We start from the raw sequence: 13,475 nt of genomic DNA on the forward strand, positions 1-13,475 counted from the left end.
CAAAACTGAAATGTGCATGACATCCCCAGAGTTGCTCAGTGCAAAAGCTGCATGCAATGGTTCCAGAATAAATTCAGGATGCTGTTTAAAGGAAGAGTCCATAATTGCTAGATGAGGTGGGGAGGTGGGGCAGAGAGGCAATTGATTAGGTGTTGGTGGTGCTGAGATGGAAAAGCCAGCTGAAAGTTTTAGAAAACAAATGCAGAGTTTTGCTTTGCACTTGCTCCATTGAGGTGCCCATTAGACATCTAAGGCAACATGTCAGAAAGGTAATTGAAGTTAGAGTTAAAGTTAAGATTTGAAATTGAGGGAAGAAGTCATTATTAAGTGATATTGTTTGTCATGGAAGAATAAATGTCTGAACACATCTAAGAGTTTGTATCACTGAGAGGTGATATGTCCTATCAGACATCAAAACATTCCACAAAATCTCTGCTTTAAGATAGTATTGATAGAAGACTAGATAATACCTCAGTGGAACCATACTCAAGGAAATGTATCTCAGTCAGTATGAAAATGTAATATATGGCAAAAATTGAAATTTAATCAGGAAAATGGATGGAATGTTCAATAAATGATGTTGGCACAAGTGGTTACCCATCTGGAAGAAAAGAAAATTTGTTTTATACATTCTATGAAAATGAACAGATTAGATAATTAAATGTGAAAAACAAAATAATAAAAGTGCTTGCATCCAGGCACGGTGGTTCACGCCTGTAATCCCAGCCCTTTGGGAGGCCAAGGTGGGCGGATCACCTGAGGTTGGGAGTTCAAGACCAGCCTGACCAACATGGAAAAACCCCGTCTCTACTAAAAATACAAAAAATTAGACGGGCGTGGTGGCGTATGCCTGTAATCCCAGCTACTCGGAAGGCTGAGGCAGGAGAATCGCTTGAACCTGGGAGACGGAGGTTATGGTGAGCCGAGATCACGCTATTACACTCCTCCCCGGGCAATAAGAATGAAACTCCATCTCAAAAAAAAAAAAAAAAAAGTGCTTGCAAGAAAATCTGTGCTACTGCTTGTACAACCTAGAAATAGGGAGACCTTCTTTTAAAGACTGAAACTCCAGAAGCTATGCAAGAAAATAGAGGTATTTGGCTATGTAAAAGTAAAATCTTTTATCTGGCAAAGATTTCATTAAAAATGATAGAGGACAAACAGTATATTGGAAAGTCTGTAATTCAAATGACAAACAGTGGATTTGTAATGTTGAAGAGCTCTTTCAGATTGTCAAGAAAAAGACAAATGACCCAATTTTTAAAATGAGCAAGGGATGTGAATAGACAATTCCTAGGGTAGCAGATACAAATGCTAACAAGCATATGAAGAGATGAACAAATTCATAGGTAGTCAGGGAAATGCAAAGTAAAACAACACTTTATTGTTATTTTATTCTCTTCAGGCTGCCAAAATTAATGAGCAAAAATATTACTTGTGGGGATATAGGGAGATGGGTGCTCATATTTGTAGCAGAAATGGGATTGCTTCAGTCTTTTGCAAGGGAATCTGGCCACATCTATTAAAATGAAAAATGTATTTATCCTTCAACCCAGCAATCTCTTTCCTGGGAATCTATCTTACAGAAATAAAAACGCTAGCATATGAAGATTTATATACAAAGATGCTTTTACAACTTTGTTTTTAGTGTCCCCAAACTGGAAGCAAAAATGAGTACCTTTCAAAGGGAAAAGTTGAATAATATATGGTCCTTTCACATCATCTAGTATTATGTAGTCACTAAAAAGAATAAATCAGAGGTAAAACAGTTTACTTAGATTTCACAAAGTATTCTTGGATGAGAAAAACAAAATACAGAGTTCATGTAATGTAGCTTCGTTTTAAAATTAATGATGACAAACTTCCTCTGTGTATATTTATACATGTCTATGAAATTATTTACTCATATATAGGATTATCAGAGCACAAAGAAGTGAAGAATACATCCTAGGTTATTAACATGGTGTAAATGTAAATGGAGGGGGAAATTTAAGCAAAAAGGAAAAGAAAACAAGCCAAATAATCACCTCCAAACTTCTCATTTTAAAGAGTTTGATTTCTTCTTGAGATTCCCCAACTTCCATGAAAAGTCACATTCAAAAACAAACAATACCAATTCCTGCCTACTCACAGTCATGTGTGCTTAAAGGCAGACTTCATTGTCTACCATCCCAGTGTTTTCAGTAACAGTTACATAATAAACAATTTCTGGTCTTCAGACAGAGAATATTGTAGAGCAACATGTTGACATGTTGATTGTTTTAGAAAAATAGATGTTGAGAACAAGCAGCCACTAGCATCAATATCACACATCCATCTAAATATCCATCAGTTGGGAATAATAGATACAGGGGACTCCAATAGTGGGGAGTGGGGGCAAGGGGTGAAAAGTTACCTATTGGTTACTATGTTCACTACTGGGGTGACAGGTTCAATTAAAGGTCAAACCTCAGCATCACAAAATATACCCATGTAACTAACCTGCACATGTACCCACTGAATCTAAATTAAAAAAATCAATCAATCAATCAATCATTATCCATCATTGCTCCATCAACTCTCACCTACCAAACTAGAGCTAATGGGTCGGGTGGGGAGTAGAAGTGACAAGTAAGAAGGACCGAAAACATTTTAGAAAATACATTGAACTCAAATTGAAAAAAAAAAAAAAAAAGAACATGTTGGATTCAGAAAAATGAATTAGAAAATTTGGAATCATTTATACCAACACATTCAGGAGATGGACAAGCAAACTCCCACTGATGATTGAGCTGCTTAAGAGTTGATACTTACACGTACAATTAAAACTAAAGTTTTTCTCACTGAACTCTGGGTATTTGGTTTAAAAAATAAAATAAAACTAAAGATGTGGTGGCTTATGTCTGTAATCGCAGTACTTCAGGAGGCTGAGGCAGGGGAGACTCTGTGAAGCCAGTAGTTCAAGACCAGCCTGGGTCATATAGTGAGACCCTGTGTTTACAAAATATAAGAATAAAAAAATAGCTGGACATGGTAGCATGAGCTTGTAGTCCTAGCTACTTGGGAGGCTGAAATGGGAGAACTGCTTGAGCCTAGGAGTTCAAGGCTGCAATGAGCTATAATCACGCCATTGCACTCCAGCTTGAGTGACAGAGTGACACTCTCGCTCTAAAAAAAAAAAAAACAAAAGTTAAGAAAACATTTTATTTAGGCCGGGCGCGGTGGCTCAAGCCTGTAATCCCAGCACTTTGGGAGGCCGAGACGGGTGGATCACGAGGTCAGGAGATCGAGACCATCCTGGCTAATACGGTGAAACCCCGTCTCTACTAAAAATACAAAAAACTAGCCGGGCGAGGTGGCGGGCGCCTGTAGTCCCAGCTACTCGGGAGGCTGAGGCAGGAGAATGGCGTAAACCCGGAAGGCGGAGCTTGCAGTGAGCTGAGATCCGGCCACTGCACTCCAGTCTGGGCGACAGAGCGAGACTCCATCTCAAAAAAAAAAAAAAAGAAAACATTTTATTTAATAATAATACATAAAGCAACCTTGATATTGACTCTTTATCTTTTATTCTTTTTCTTAAGAAAAAATATTGGCCACACCCTAGGAATGAGTCACAACTGCAGTTTGAAAAATGCTGACATTTTTCAGCAAAGGTACATGAGTATTAGTGCTTTGTGAACTTCCTCAAGGTCATATTTTTACTCTATGTTACTCGTTAAGTTCCTAGATAATACATTTGCGAAAGTGAACAGCATCTTTCCAGCCCTCTACTTGCACATTTCCTTGGCGTTCTGAATTAGAAACAGGGCAGTCATTCTCTCTAAGAGGGCCAGTGGCAGGTGGGGGCAGCTCACATATACGAGTTCTTCCTAAGTTACACATTCATTTGTTCTGGACTTGCTTATTGGTTGTCACTGTCTTCCACCACAAGAACCTTCTTTTCTTGCATCTCAGACTAATTCTTCTTGGTTTCAGTATTTATTCAGTCAGCTGAAAGTTGCTAATTTAGGAATACCAGGATAAGCAAGAAAAACTCTTTACCTGTGAGTAACTCATGGATTAGAAGAAACAGACAGGTATAACAGAGTGAGATGCTGACAGTGTTCCAGCAGTAGCGAAAGATGGGTCTAACTGACAAGGGGTGGAGATGCTTCCTTAGAAGAGATGCATTTGAAAAAGAAATGACCCAATTTTGCCTAGGGTGAGAGACGGCATTCCTGGAAGATGGAACAGCATGCACAAAGGCATGGAGGCAGGAGGTAGGGAGAACACAAAATTCCATTTGTCTGGAGTTCCAGGAGAGTGATGTGAGACGAGGCTGCTGTGCACATCTGTAGGCCTGGGGAGCCCCCCAGGTGACTCTGTGCTCTCACTCTTCTCTGTAAGGAAGCAGGAAGGGGTAGGTTCAGATTTCAGGGTCTCAGTTTTACTTCTTTCTACTAGACTACAGCTCTACCGAAAGTCTGGAATTGTCTCATTATCTGAATCCTCACTGCCTGGTACAGGGGCTGGTATGGACCCAATGGACATTCAGAGGAATATCAGACAATTAGTTCACCCTTGTAGCCACACTTGGCAGATATCTGAAACTCAGGTCCAGTCTGCACTCTTGTCTTCAAGATGAGTAAAATAAAATTGCAGCTTTTTTGAAATAACTTAGGAAGATAAATATTCTCTCTTATTAAGAACTCTTTTCAAAACTACCCCTTCCTGGAAAGATATTTCAAATGGATTAATATCTTAAAATTATTATTATTTTACCTCCCAGATTCTACAGATAAGGAAAATAGAGATGAATACAACATAGAAGTATAAAAACGATTGACTTGTGATATCCCAGTTTTCTATTTCTTACCAGTGGCTGATGCTCAATAACAACTTTAGGTTTTTGATTATTTTAAAATAAATTTATTTTGGATAAGTGTGAATGTCATCAAAGAAATAATTGCATGTTAGAGTTGGGTGATCCTTTTGAGCTTATTTTGGCTTATCCCTCTCATCTTATAGTTAAGGAAAGTGGAGCCTAAATAACTTTATGTAAGTTGCCCCAAATTTTCTTTACTTTTTTTTTTTTTTTGAGACAGGGTTTGGCTCTCGTTGCCCAGGCTGGAGTGCAATGGCGCGATCTCGGCTCACCACAACCTCCGCCTTCCGGGTTCAAGTGATTCTCCTGCCTCAGCCTCCCAAGTAGCTGGGATTACAGGCATGTGCCACCACGCCCAGCTAATTTTGTATTTTTAGTAGAGACGGGGTATCTCCATGTTGGTCAGGCTGGCTGGTCTCGAACTCCCGACCTCAGGTGATCTGTCCGCCTCGGCCTCCCAAAATGCTGGGATTACAGATGTGAGCCACTGTACCCGGCCCAAATTTTCTAATAGACAATGAAAATCAACCAAGCAGCCATGACTCAGAGCAAGTTACCTTTTTGATGTGTGTCCCTTTAGTCTCTTAAAAATATGTATGTGTATTCTCATACTAAAACTTATCATACTCTTTATATTTTTGGATCTTGCCTTTTTCATTCAATGTACTTTGAGGATTTTCTCCAAATTTATTCACATGTTTATTACTCACATATCCACATATTTCATGGCTCCAAAATATCTCATTGTATGGATAAACCATAATTTAAGTTGACCTCTTCCCTGCTGTTAGGTATCTAGGTTGTGAGTTTTTGTTGTTGTATTGGCAATAAAACCTTTGCATAAATCACGAGGCTTCTTTCTAGTTATTTCTTAAGGGAGAAATTACTGGTTTGACCAAAGGGGATGGACATGTCTAAGGCTTCAGATATATACTGCCAAGCTAACTAGCCCAGGGAAGTTGTACAAATTTGCCATAATCAATATGTTTCAGAACATTTTAAAAATCTTAGCAACTTTAAACCTAATAGGTCAGTATCAGTAATTCCAGTTAACGTAAGAGTTCAAATTTGCCCCAGTTTTAATCATTTTAAAAAATTTATAATTTTAAAATGATAATAATTATGATGCAACCATGACTTTGAGAAGCCAAGCGATCTTATTCTCAAATTGTAAATGAATCCGTAAGCGCTGAGAGAGAAGAAACAGGCTATTAAATGGCCAAAGATCAAATGTGAAATGTCCAGGAGTTTTCCTGTAGGGGTCACTGTTACCGTCAATGTATGCCTGCAAGAAAACTAAAATAGTCACACATTAAAGAATGTATGCACATTTTTAATGTCTGATTCCTCTACATTTCTTAAACTGCAAAATAATAAGAACATGCAGCCAGATAGCATCGCGATACCAACTTCTTTATATAATGACACATACCATTCCACTCAATGTGCTCCTCAGTTTGAACTGATAAAATACTTGCTACTCAAAGGCACTTATGCCTGCTCTTAGTAGAGGAAGCATTATCTAATTGCCTAACGCTCCATTAGCATATAGCCTATACTGATTTGAGAAGGAAAGAACGTTCATTGCTGTGGCCAATAGGATCCCCTCTCTCCACCTTCCCTTTTCTGCATCAAAATCTACACAGACAAAAGTCAGATGTTGTAATATGCATTTTATTGTGCCACTTAAGTACAAGAAGTGCTTTTTAATTTTAAGTTTTTATTAATGCTGCTCAAACTTGACCCTGATGTTCCAGGATCCTGGCCAAGGTGTCAGTGAGGACACAATCGCAAGGCGGCTGTTAGGTTTTGGGGCTGGGCAGGAAACTTGCCAGGTGCTACCAGGAACGTGTCAGCCCTTTCTACAAAGCAGGTGTCTTTCCCATCATAAAATGCAAAGCAATCAGCCGTTCCCTTTCTCCCCAGCCCCCTCATCCGGAGGCCAAGAGGATATTTACCCTGGGCTCTTGCAGTTCTCTTATAATTGAACCTAGCGCGGCTCCTTCTCCGAGCTCAGAGCCACCAGGCTCGGCCCAGCCACACTTTACAGGCAAATTGCCGAGCTGACCAAGCTGGGCCCGGGCGTCCAGGAAGCGGAAGGAGCCCGTCTAGGAAACCCGGGTGTGCGTGGTGGTGAAGCTGGTGGGCAAGCTTCCACTTCAGGTCCGGGTAGAACCTCGGGGCTTTGCGTCTCGCAGCAGACGCTTGGCGCCGCTCCTCTTCCAGCCTGCTGCCGCCTTCTCCGAGCGAGTGAGTTGGCGAAACTCACTCACCTGTCAGAAACCGGGGCCTGGCTGCCAGAGCGCGCAGGTTAGAGCAAACTTCGGCCGGGACGCCACAGCCAGGGAGGCGAGTGTGGGGGCTGCTCCCTGAGAAGCCAGCTCCCACCCCCTGCTCCGCGCCCCCTGCTGGTCCCCTTTCACTTCCAGGCGCCTTCGGCTTGGGGTGCCTAGAAGGCCAAGTCCAGCAGACGCCAGGGCTGCAGGTTCGAGATGCTCCGCCTCCTCCTGCCACTTAGAGCCACAAGCGCTAGCGGGAACTTTTCCACTTGGTCTTAGTCTGCGGTCACTGCTGAGGTTTTCAGAACTTTCCAGGCAAAGGCCAGCCAGGTCCTTTGCCTCCAACCCACTCCGCGCCTACCTCCCGCCTGGGGAAACCCCTAGGCCCAGGAGATCCTACTCCCCCCGGAGCACCGACGTTCCAACTGTCGTCTGCGCCCCCTGACTGCTGTCCGGCTCCTGTGCCAAGGGGCGCTCGCATCTTCCCGGGGCCAGCAACGCTCCCAACTTCTTGACTCGCCCTCCTCCTCCCCAGAGCGAGAGTGGGGCAGGCTGAGCCCGGATCCGGGGTGCACTCGAGTGTTCCCAGCATTCGGGATTCGTCCCCGCCTCAGAGCCGACTTTCGAGGGGGAATTGAGCCTCGGAGGTCCAGGCCTGTTAGTCCAAAGCTCAAATCGGCCCCGGTCTTTCCACACCCCTGTGCCCGTCGCGTGCTGGCCGGGTGAGTGGCCGGGCCGAAGATTCGAGTGCTCGGGGCCGCGTCGCCCCGTCGGGTGCTGAGCTGAGCCCACCATGGCTGGCTGCTGCTGCCTGTCTGCGGAGGAGAAGGAGTCGCAGCGCATCAGTGCGGAGATCGAGCGGCAGCTTCGTCGGGACAAGAAGGACGCGCGCCGCGAGCTCAAGCTGCTGCTGCTGGGTGAGTGGCTGCGTCTCCCACCCCCGCGAGCCAGGCGTTCCCCTCCCGAGCCTTCCCGGCCGCTCTACTGGCCCGGACCCGCGTGGCCCTGGAGCCCACCGGAGTGCAGGACGGCTTCCTCCTCCTCCACCTTGGAGCTCATGGATGCCAGCAACTTCGGGCCTTAGGGCGTCTGTTCTTTACATCTCTGGCTGGGCGACATGAAAACGCACCCCCTTCCCTGCCCCCAAACGGGACAGGGACCTGTAACACTTGACCTCTTGACCGCTGTACCCTATGTGTTTCGGTGTGCCCCTCTCCCCAAAACCCCCTCCACTCCTCCGCCCGCAGCACACCCAGCTTGGGGTCTATGGTGACCCACATCTTGGGTTCAGGGCTAGCTCTGACCCGCACACTTTCAGTTCTAGATGAAGCATCTTGAGAATTTACCATGTGGCAGACCGTGCTAAGTTCTTAGGGCATCATCACCTGGTGATGGCGCAGGTGATACCTCTATTCTAGAGAATTAAAACATGGAGGCCTGGAGAACTGACCAACTTGCCCTGATTGAGAAAAGGCAAAGCCGATGCTAGGTCAGCTGTGGGGGTGAAGCCCATGCCGTTGCTGCTCCTCTGACCGTGAGCTCCTATGCCTGCCCCCCATGGGTCCCTTTGGCCAGGCCTTTGTGTTTGCAGCAGACCCAAACCTCCCTTGCTCATCTTGACTCGGTGTGTCCACGCCCTAGGATTTAGGTTGGCTGCCCTGGTGCCTCTGGCCGGTCTTCATCCAGCTCCTTTGGTCTCTCTGCAAAGGTCTGGGTAGGACATCCACTTTCAAACACAGAAAGAAAACAGTTGAAGGTTTGCCCAAGTTATGCCATGAGGTGAGGATCCCACCTCCTCAGACTTTCTAGAACGCTGTCAACACATTTGCTGTTTGAGGAACATTTTACCTTTTCTTTCAGACCATGGTATCAGCTGTCAATTTTTCCACAAAGATTTCAGCTTTTTTTCTTTCATCCCTTTTGAACAGGAATCTTCTCTTATACCATCTGTTTATTCATCTTTATTCCTTGTATAGGTGTCACCCTCCCAGAAAGCTTCAAGGAAAGAAAAAGTTGATCTAGTTAGTGTAGTATAGAGAAGGATCTCAGCCAGTACGGCCTTCAGACCTGGGCGGAAGAATACCCTTACCCTTATCCCCTGGGTTTAAAGGGCCCAGTCTGGCCTTCTGGGGGTTGCGGGGGGTGTGCCCCTCCCCATAGACCTGGAAGTCTGTAGGTCCAAGGGGGCTGGCTACCCAGAGATCATGCTGCCCCTTCCCTCCCAAGACCTGGATGGAATACCCAGCCCAAAGGGCCCCATACTAGCTTCTAAGGCCTGAGCCCTAGAAAGGGCAGGCCTGATCCCTGGAGAGCTCACATAGGGGCAGCTGTTTGCTGGGGCATAAAAGAGTTTGGAAATGTGGGCTGGATAGGAGAGGAGGGAGTCCCCGTGGGTGCCCAAGAGGCCCCCCTAGGAGAGAGGGAGCTTGGGTGGGGAAGGGAAGGGGCTCTGTTCATGGGCCAAGTCTGCTATTTCTGTGTCTGGCCCATAACTCTGAAGGGTCTGAAAATTCTAAACTGTCCCTGGCCTTCTAGGCTGCTATAAAGCTACTTTTGTCAAGGGAGGAGGAATACATGACAGTTTGCTAGCTTGATTAACACTAGAAAATAACTAGGAGGGGGAGTTTTGTACTTTTGCCCTGAACCCCACAAACCAGAGGGGTCTAGTTGCATATGTACTTTTTTTAAGGGCAGGCTGAACCCTATTTCATTTTGCAATGCTTTGATTTGTCAACATGTGCAGTACAGTGTCCAGAATATACCAGGAGCTTGACAAACGCTGGCTCTCTGTATGAAAAATTGTGCAGTCAGCTGAGCCATACTGTATTGATAATAAGCCTGTTTGTTTGATGTAAAATGTTTGCATTGACACACAAAATTGGGGAGGAATGTTTGTAGGTAAATTGTTTGCCCTGAAAGTCACATTAATCAGGGGTGACCCAGGGTCTTCTTCATTTCCCCAGGCCCTTGCTCCAGTCCTCCTCCTACCGCCTTGTGGCACTGTCTGACCTCTGGACACCATTTTCATCTTGCCGAGTTGTGACTAGTACATCCCCTTAGTGAAAACTGTCCTGTGAAAAATAGTTTCCAAAGTACACGGAGCTGTTCAGAACTCCAAGGATGGACTTCAAAACCTCTGATTTATTTCAATCTGTACAGTCCTGGGGCACAGCTCCATTTCTTCTCAAGGAAGAGCCAGTGACTCAGAGGAGAGAGGAATTTTAGGGGAGGGTAGGCACTGTTTTGTCTGAAGTCATGCAATTTGAGTGAAAAATTCACCCATCTCTGGTAGGTGGATTAGAGCATCCACTGTTCAGGTGTCTCAGTTAAAAACCCCACTTTGCAAATGGGAGTTTGGAATCCTTTTGTGGAGCATGGGATGACCTCCAAAGCCACCATCTCTTTCAAAATGAAGCATGCTTTTGCAACAAAATGATTTTAGGATGTATCTGAAGTGCAGTATTCCTGTTTCTGCTTAATAAAAGCATGGGTTAGCGTCTACTAGGGAAAGATAAAAGCTGTTGTTTGGTTAAGGCTAATAATTGCAAGATGTTGGTGTGACGCCTTCTCATCAGAAAGACATGGAGAAAATAAAGGAGATGGTTGAATTTAGTAGAAAGAAATTTCTTACCAGTTCCTTGCATAAAAGTAGGACAAAAAGGAGTTCTGATAAGAACATTGGTGAGTACTGATCAGCTATAGGGAGAAAGTGTCAGGAGAATAGCTATTAAATAAGGGAAAATGAGATCTTTTATTGATTTTCCTGTTAAACGCAGATTGGTGAAGTATGGCTTGTTAATTGGGTTGAGTGTTTTAATTCTGGATGCAGAGCTCACCTTGGAGCTCTCTGGAAGGAAGAGGAATTGGTATTTAACACATACTGGCTGAATTAGTTTGCTAGGGCTGCCATAACAAAATACCACAGACTTGGGAGGCTTAAGCAAAGGAAATTAATTTTCTCACAGTTGTGGAGCTGGAAGTCGAAGAGCAAGGTGTTGGCTCGGTAGGTTTGGTTTTTCTGGAGGCCTCTTTCCTTGGCTTGCAGACAGCTGCCTTCTGCCTGTGGCCTCATATGGCCTTTCTTCTGGGCATGCACATCCCTGTCTTTTTCTTTTCTTTTTTTTTTTTTTTTTTTTTTTTTTGACACTCTTTAGGTTGAAGTTCAGTAGTACAGTCACGGCTTTCTACAGCCTTGACCTCCTGGACTCAAGCAATCTTCCCACCTCAGCCTCCCTAGTAATTGGGATTACAGGTGTGAGCCACCATGCTGGGCTTATTTTTCTTTTCTTTTTCTTAGCTTTTGTTGCCTAGGCTGGTCTCAAACTCCTGGGCTCAAATGATCCCTCTGCCTCAACTTCTCAAAGTGTTGGGATTACAGGCGTGAGCCACTGTGCCAGGCCACTTCGTTTTATAAGGACGCCAGTTCCTATTGTATTAGGGCTCCACTCATTTTAATCACCTCTTTAAAGACATTATCTTCAAATACGGTTACATTCTGAGGTACTAGTGGTTGGGATTTCAACATATAAGCTTTGGCGGGAGGACTAAGTTCAGCCAGAAACAATAGTGTAGAGATGAAAAATGTAGATTCTTAGGCCAGTCTGCCTGGGTTTGAACCCTAGCCCTATAGTGTCTTAGCTGTGGACTAACTTCTCCAGGCTTTGGATGGCAGTGAGTGGTCAGTGTCGGCTATCATCACTGTTTTTGAATATCTTCAGGTCCTAGAGAGGTGTCGTTTTCCATTTTTAGTTGACCAACTATGGGTTGCATAGAAGTTTGTATAAATTGTTCTGGTAGTGCTTTAACAGAAATGTTTTGCTTTGAGTTTCCCTTAGTGTTTTCTGAGCTTAAAATCTCTCTTCCTACTTACACCAAAAAGTTGAAAATCTGGTCCCAAAAAGTTTTACTGGATTGATTATAACAAGATCCCATTTTAGAATTAGCTATCATGTTCCTGGGCAGGAAGTCCGTTCCAGAAAATGGTGCAAATAATCTGAGTTTCAACATAGAAAGTGACAACACTGGCTGGGTGCAGTGGCTTACCCTGTAATCCCAGCACTTTGGGAGGCTGAGGTGGGTGGATCACCTGAGATCGGGAGTTCGAGACCAGCCTGATCAACATGGAGAAACCCCGTCTTTACTAAAAATACAAAATTAGCCAGGCATGGTGGCACATGCCTGTAATCCCAGCTTCTCAGGAGGTTGAGGCAAGAGAATTGCTTGAACCTGGGAGGCAGAGGTTGCAGTGAGCCGAGTTCGTGCCATTGCACTCCAGCCTGGGCAATAAGAGCAAAACTCTGTCTCAGAAAAAAAAAAAAAGAAAGGAAAGAGACAGAGAGAAAGAGAAAGAGGAAGAAAAAAAATGACAACACCTTCCTACTCTGTGAATTCCCATTCTGTGAAGGAGAAAAGGAATGAAATGGTAAATATGCCCGCATTCCTTTATCTGAGCTTAGTTCAATGCAACATCCTTTTCCAAGGTGCCAGCCACAGTGCAGGGATTCCTTCCCAAGGGCTGAGTTGGAGAAGGACAGTTCACAAATAGCTGTTATGAGGAAGATGGACATAAAAGCTTAGATTAAGAGGTGGAACAGGCAGAGCATAAAGGGGGAATCTCTGGAGGAGGCGTCATCTGAGTAGGCCCTGACCTATGGGGAGGGTAAGATGCAAACTATTGTCTGCGCGTGGGGGCTTGGGAGAGACATGCAAAAACTCTCCTCACCATCTAGGGAAATTTCTGAGGACAGTAAATGGTGTTCTAAGGATCTGGGATCATATGAAGGATCCCTTGGGGGCCAGATTTCATTGAGTTTTTGTGTTTTGTTTTATTTTTTGTTTGTTTTTGAGACAGTCATGCTCTGTTGCCCAGGCTGGAATGCAGTGGCATGATCCTGGCTCCCTGGAACCTCACAGAATCACAGGTTCAAGTGATTCTCCTGCCTCAGCCTCACAAGTAGCTGGGATTACAGGCATCCACTACCATGCCCAGCTAAGTTTTTAATTTTTTTTTTTTTTTTTTTTTTTTGTAGAGACAGGGTTTCACCATGTTGGCCAGGCTGGTCTCAAACTCCTGACTTCAAGTGATCCGCCTGCCTCAGCCTCCCAAAGTGCCGGGATTACAGGCATGAGCCACAGTGCCTGGCCTGTGTTTTATTTTAACCAGTTATGGGAGTATTGTGTTCACTCTAAAATAGACATTAATACAAAAATGCTTGCTTTTCTTTGCCATAATATGCTTCAGAAAGGAGGATTGTGTGGTTTTGTCTGTGGCTTCTGTTCATCCTGGCTGGAGCAAACCAATCTCACCAGATAGCTTGCTTCCATCCATAACACAGCAGTTCCTGAGGCCTTTC

The 13,475-nt window shown here is 44.4% G+C and overlaps 1 protein-coding gene across 1 annotated transcript in view; it reads left to right on the forward strand.

Annotated features, from left to right (window-relative positions):
• Window positions 1–6,116: 6,116 nt before the first annotated feature.
• The window catches only part of LOC101022282 (guanine nucleotide-binding protein subunit alpha-14), a 221,603-nt gene continuing 214,244 nt past the window's right edge, over window positions 6,117–13,475 (forward strand). Inside the window, exon 1 of the mRNA XM_003911836.5 lies at window positions 6,117–8,039. Coding sequence (XP_003911885.1) covers window positions 7,916–8,039 — 124 coding nt within the window. The 5' untranslated portion in view covers window positions 6,117–7,915. The remainder of the gene's footprint in view (window positions 8,040–13,475) is intronic.

This window comes from Papio anubis, chromosome 13 (assembly GCF_008728515.1).
Source record: "Papio anubis isolate 15944 chromosome 13, Panubis1.0, whole genome shotgun sequence".
Classification (NCBI taxonomy): Eukaryota; Metazoa; Chordata; class Mammalia; order Primates; family Cercopithecidae; genus Papio; species Papio anubis.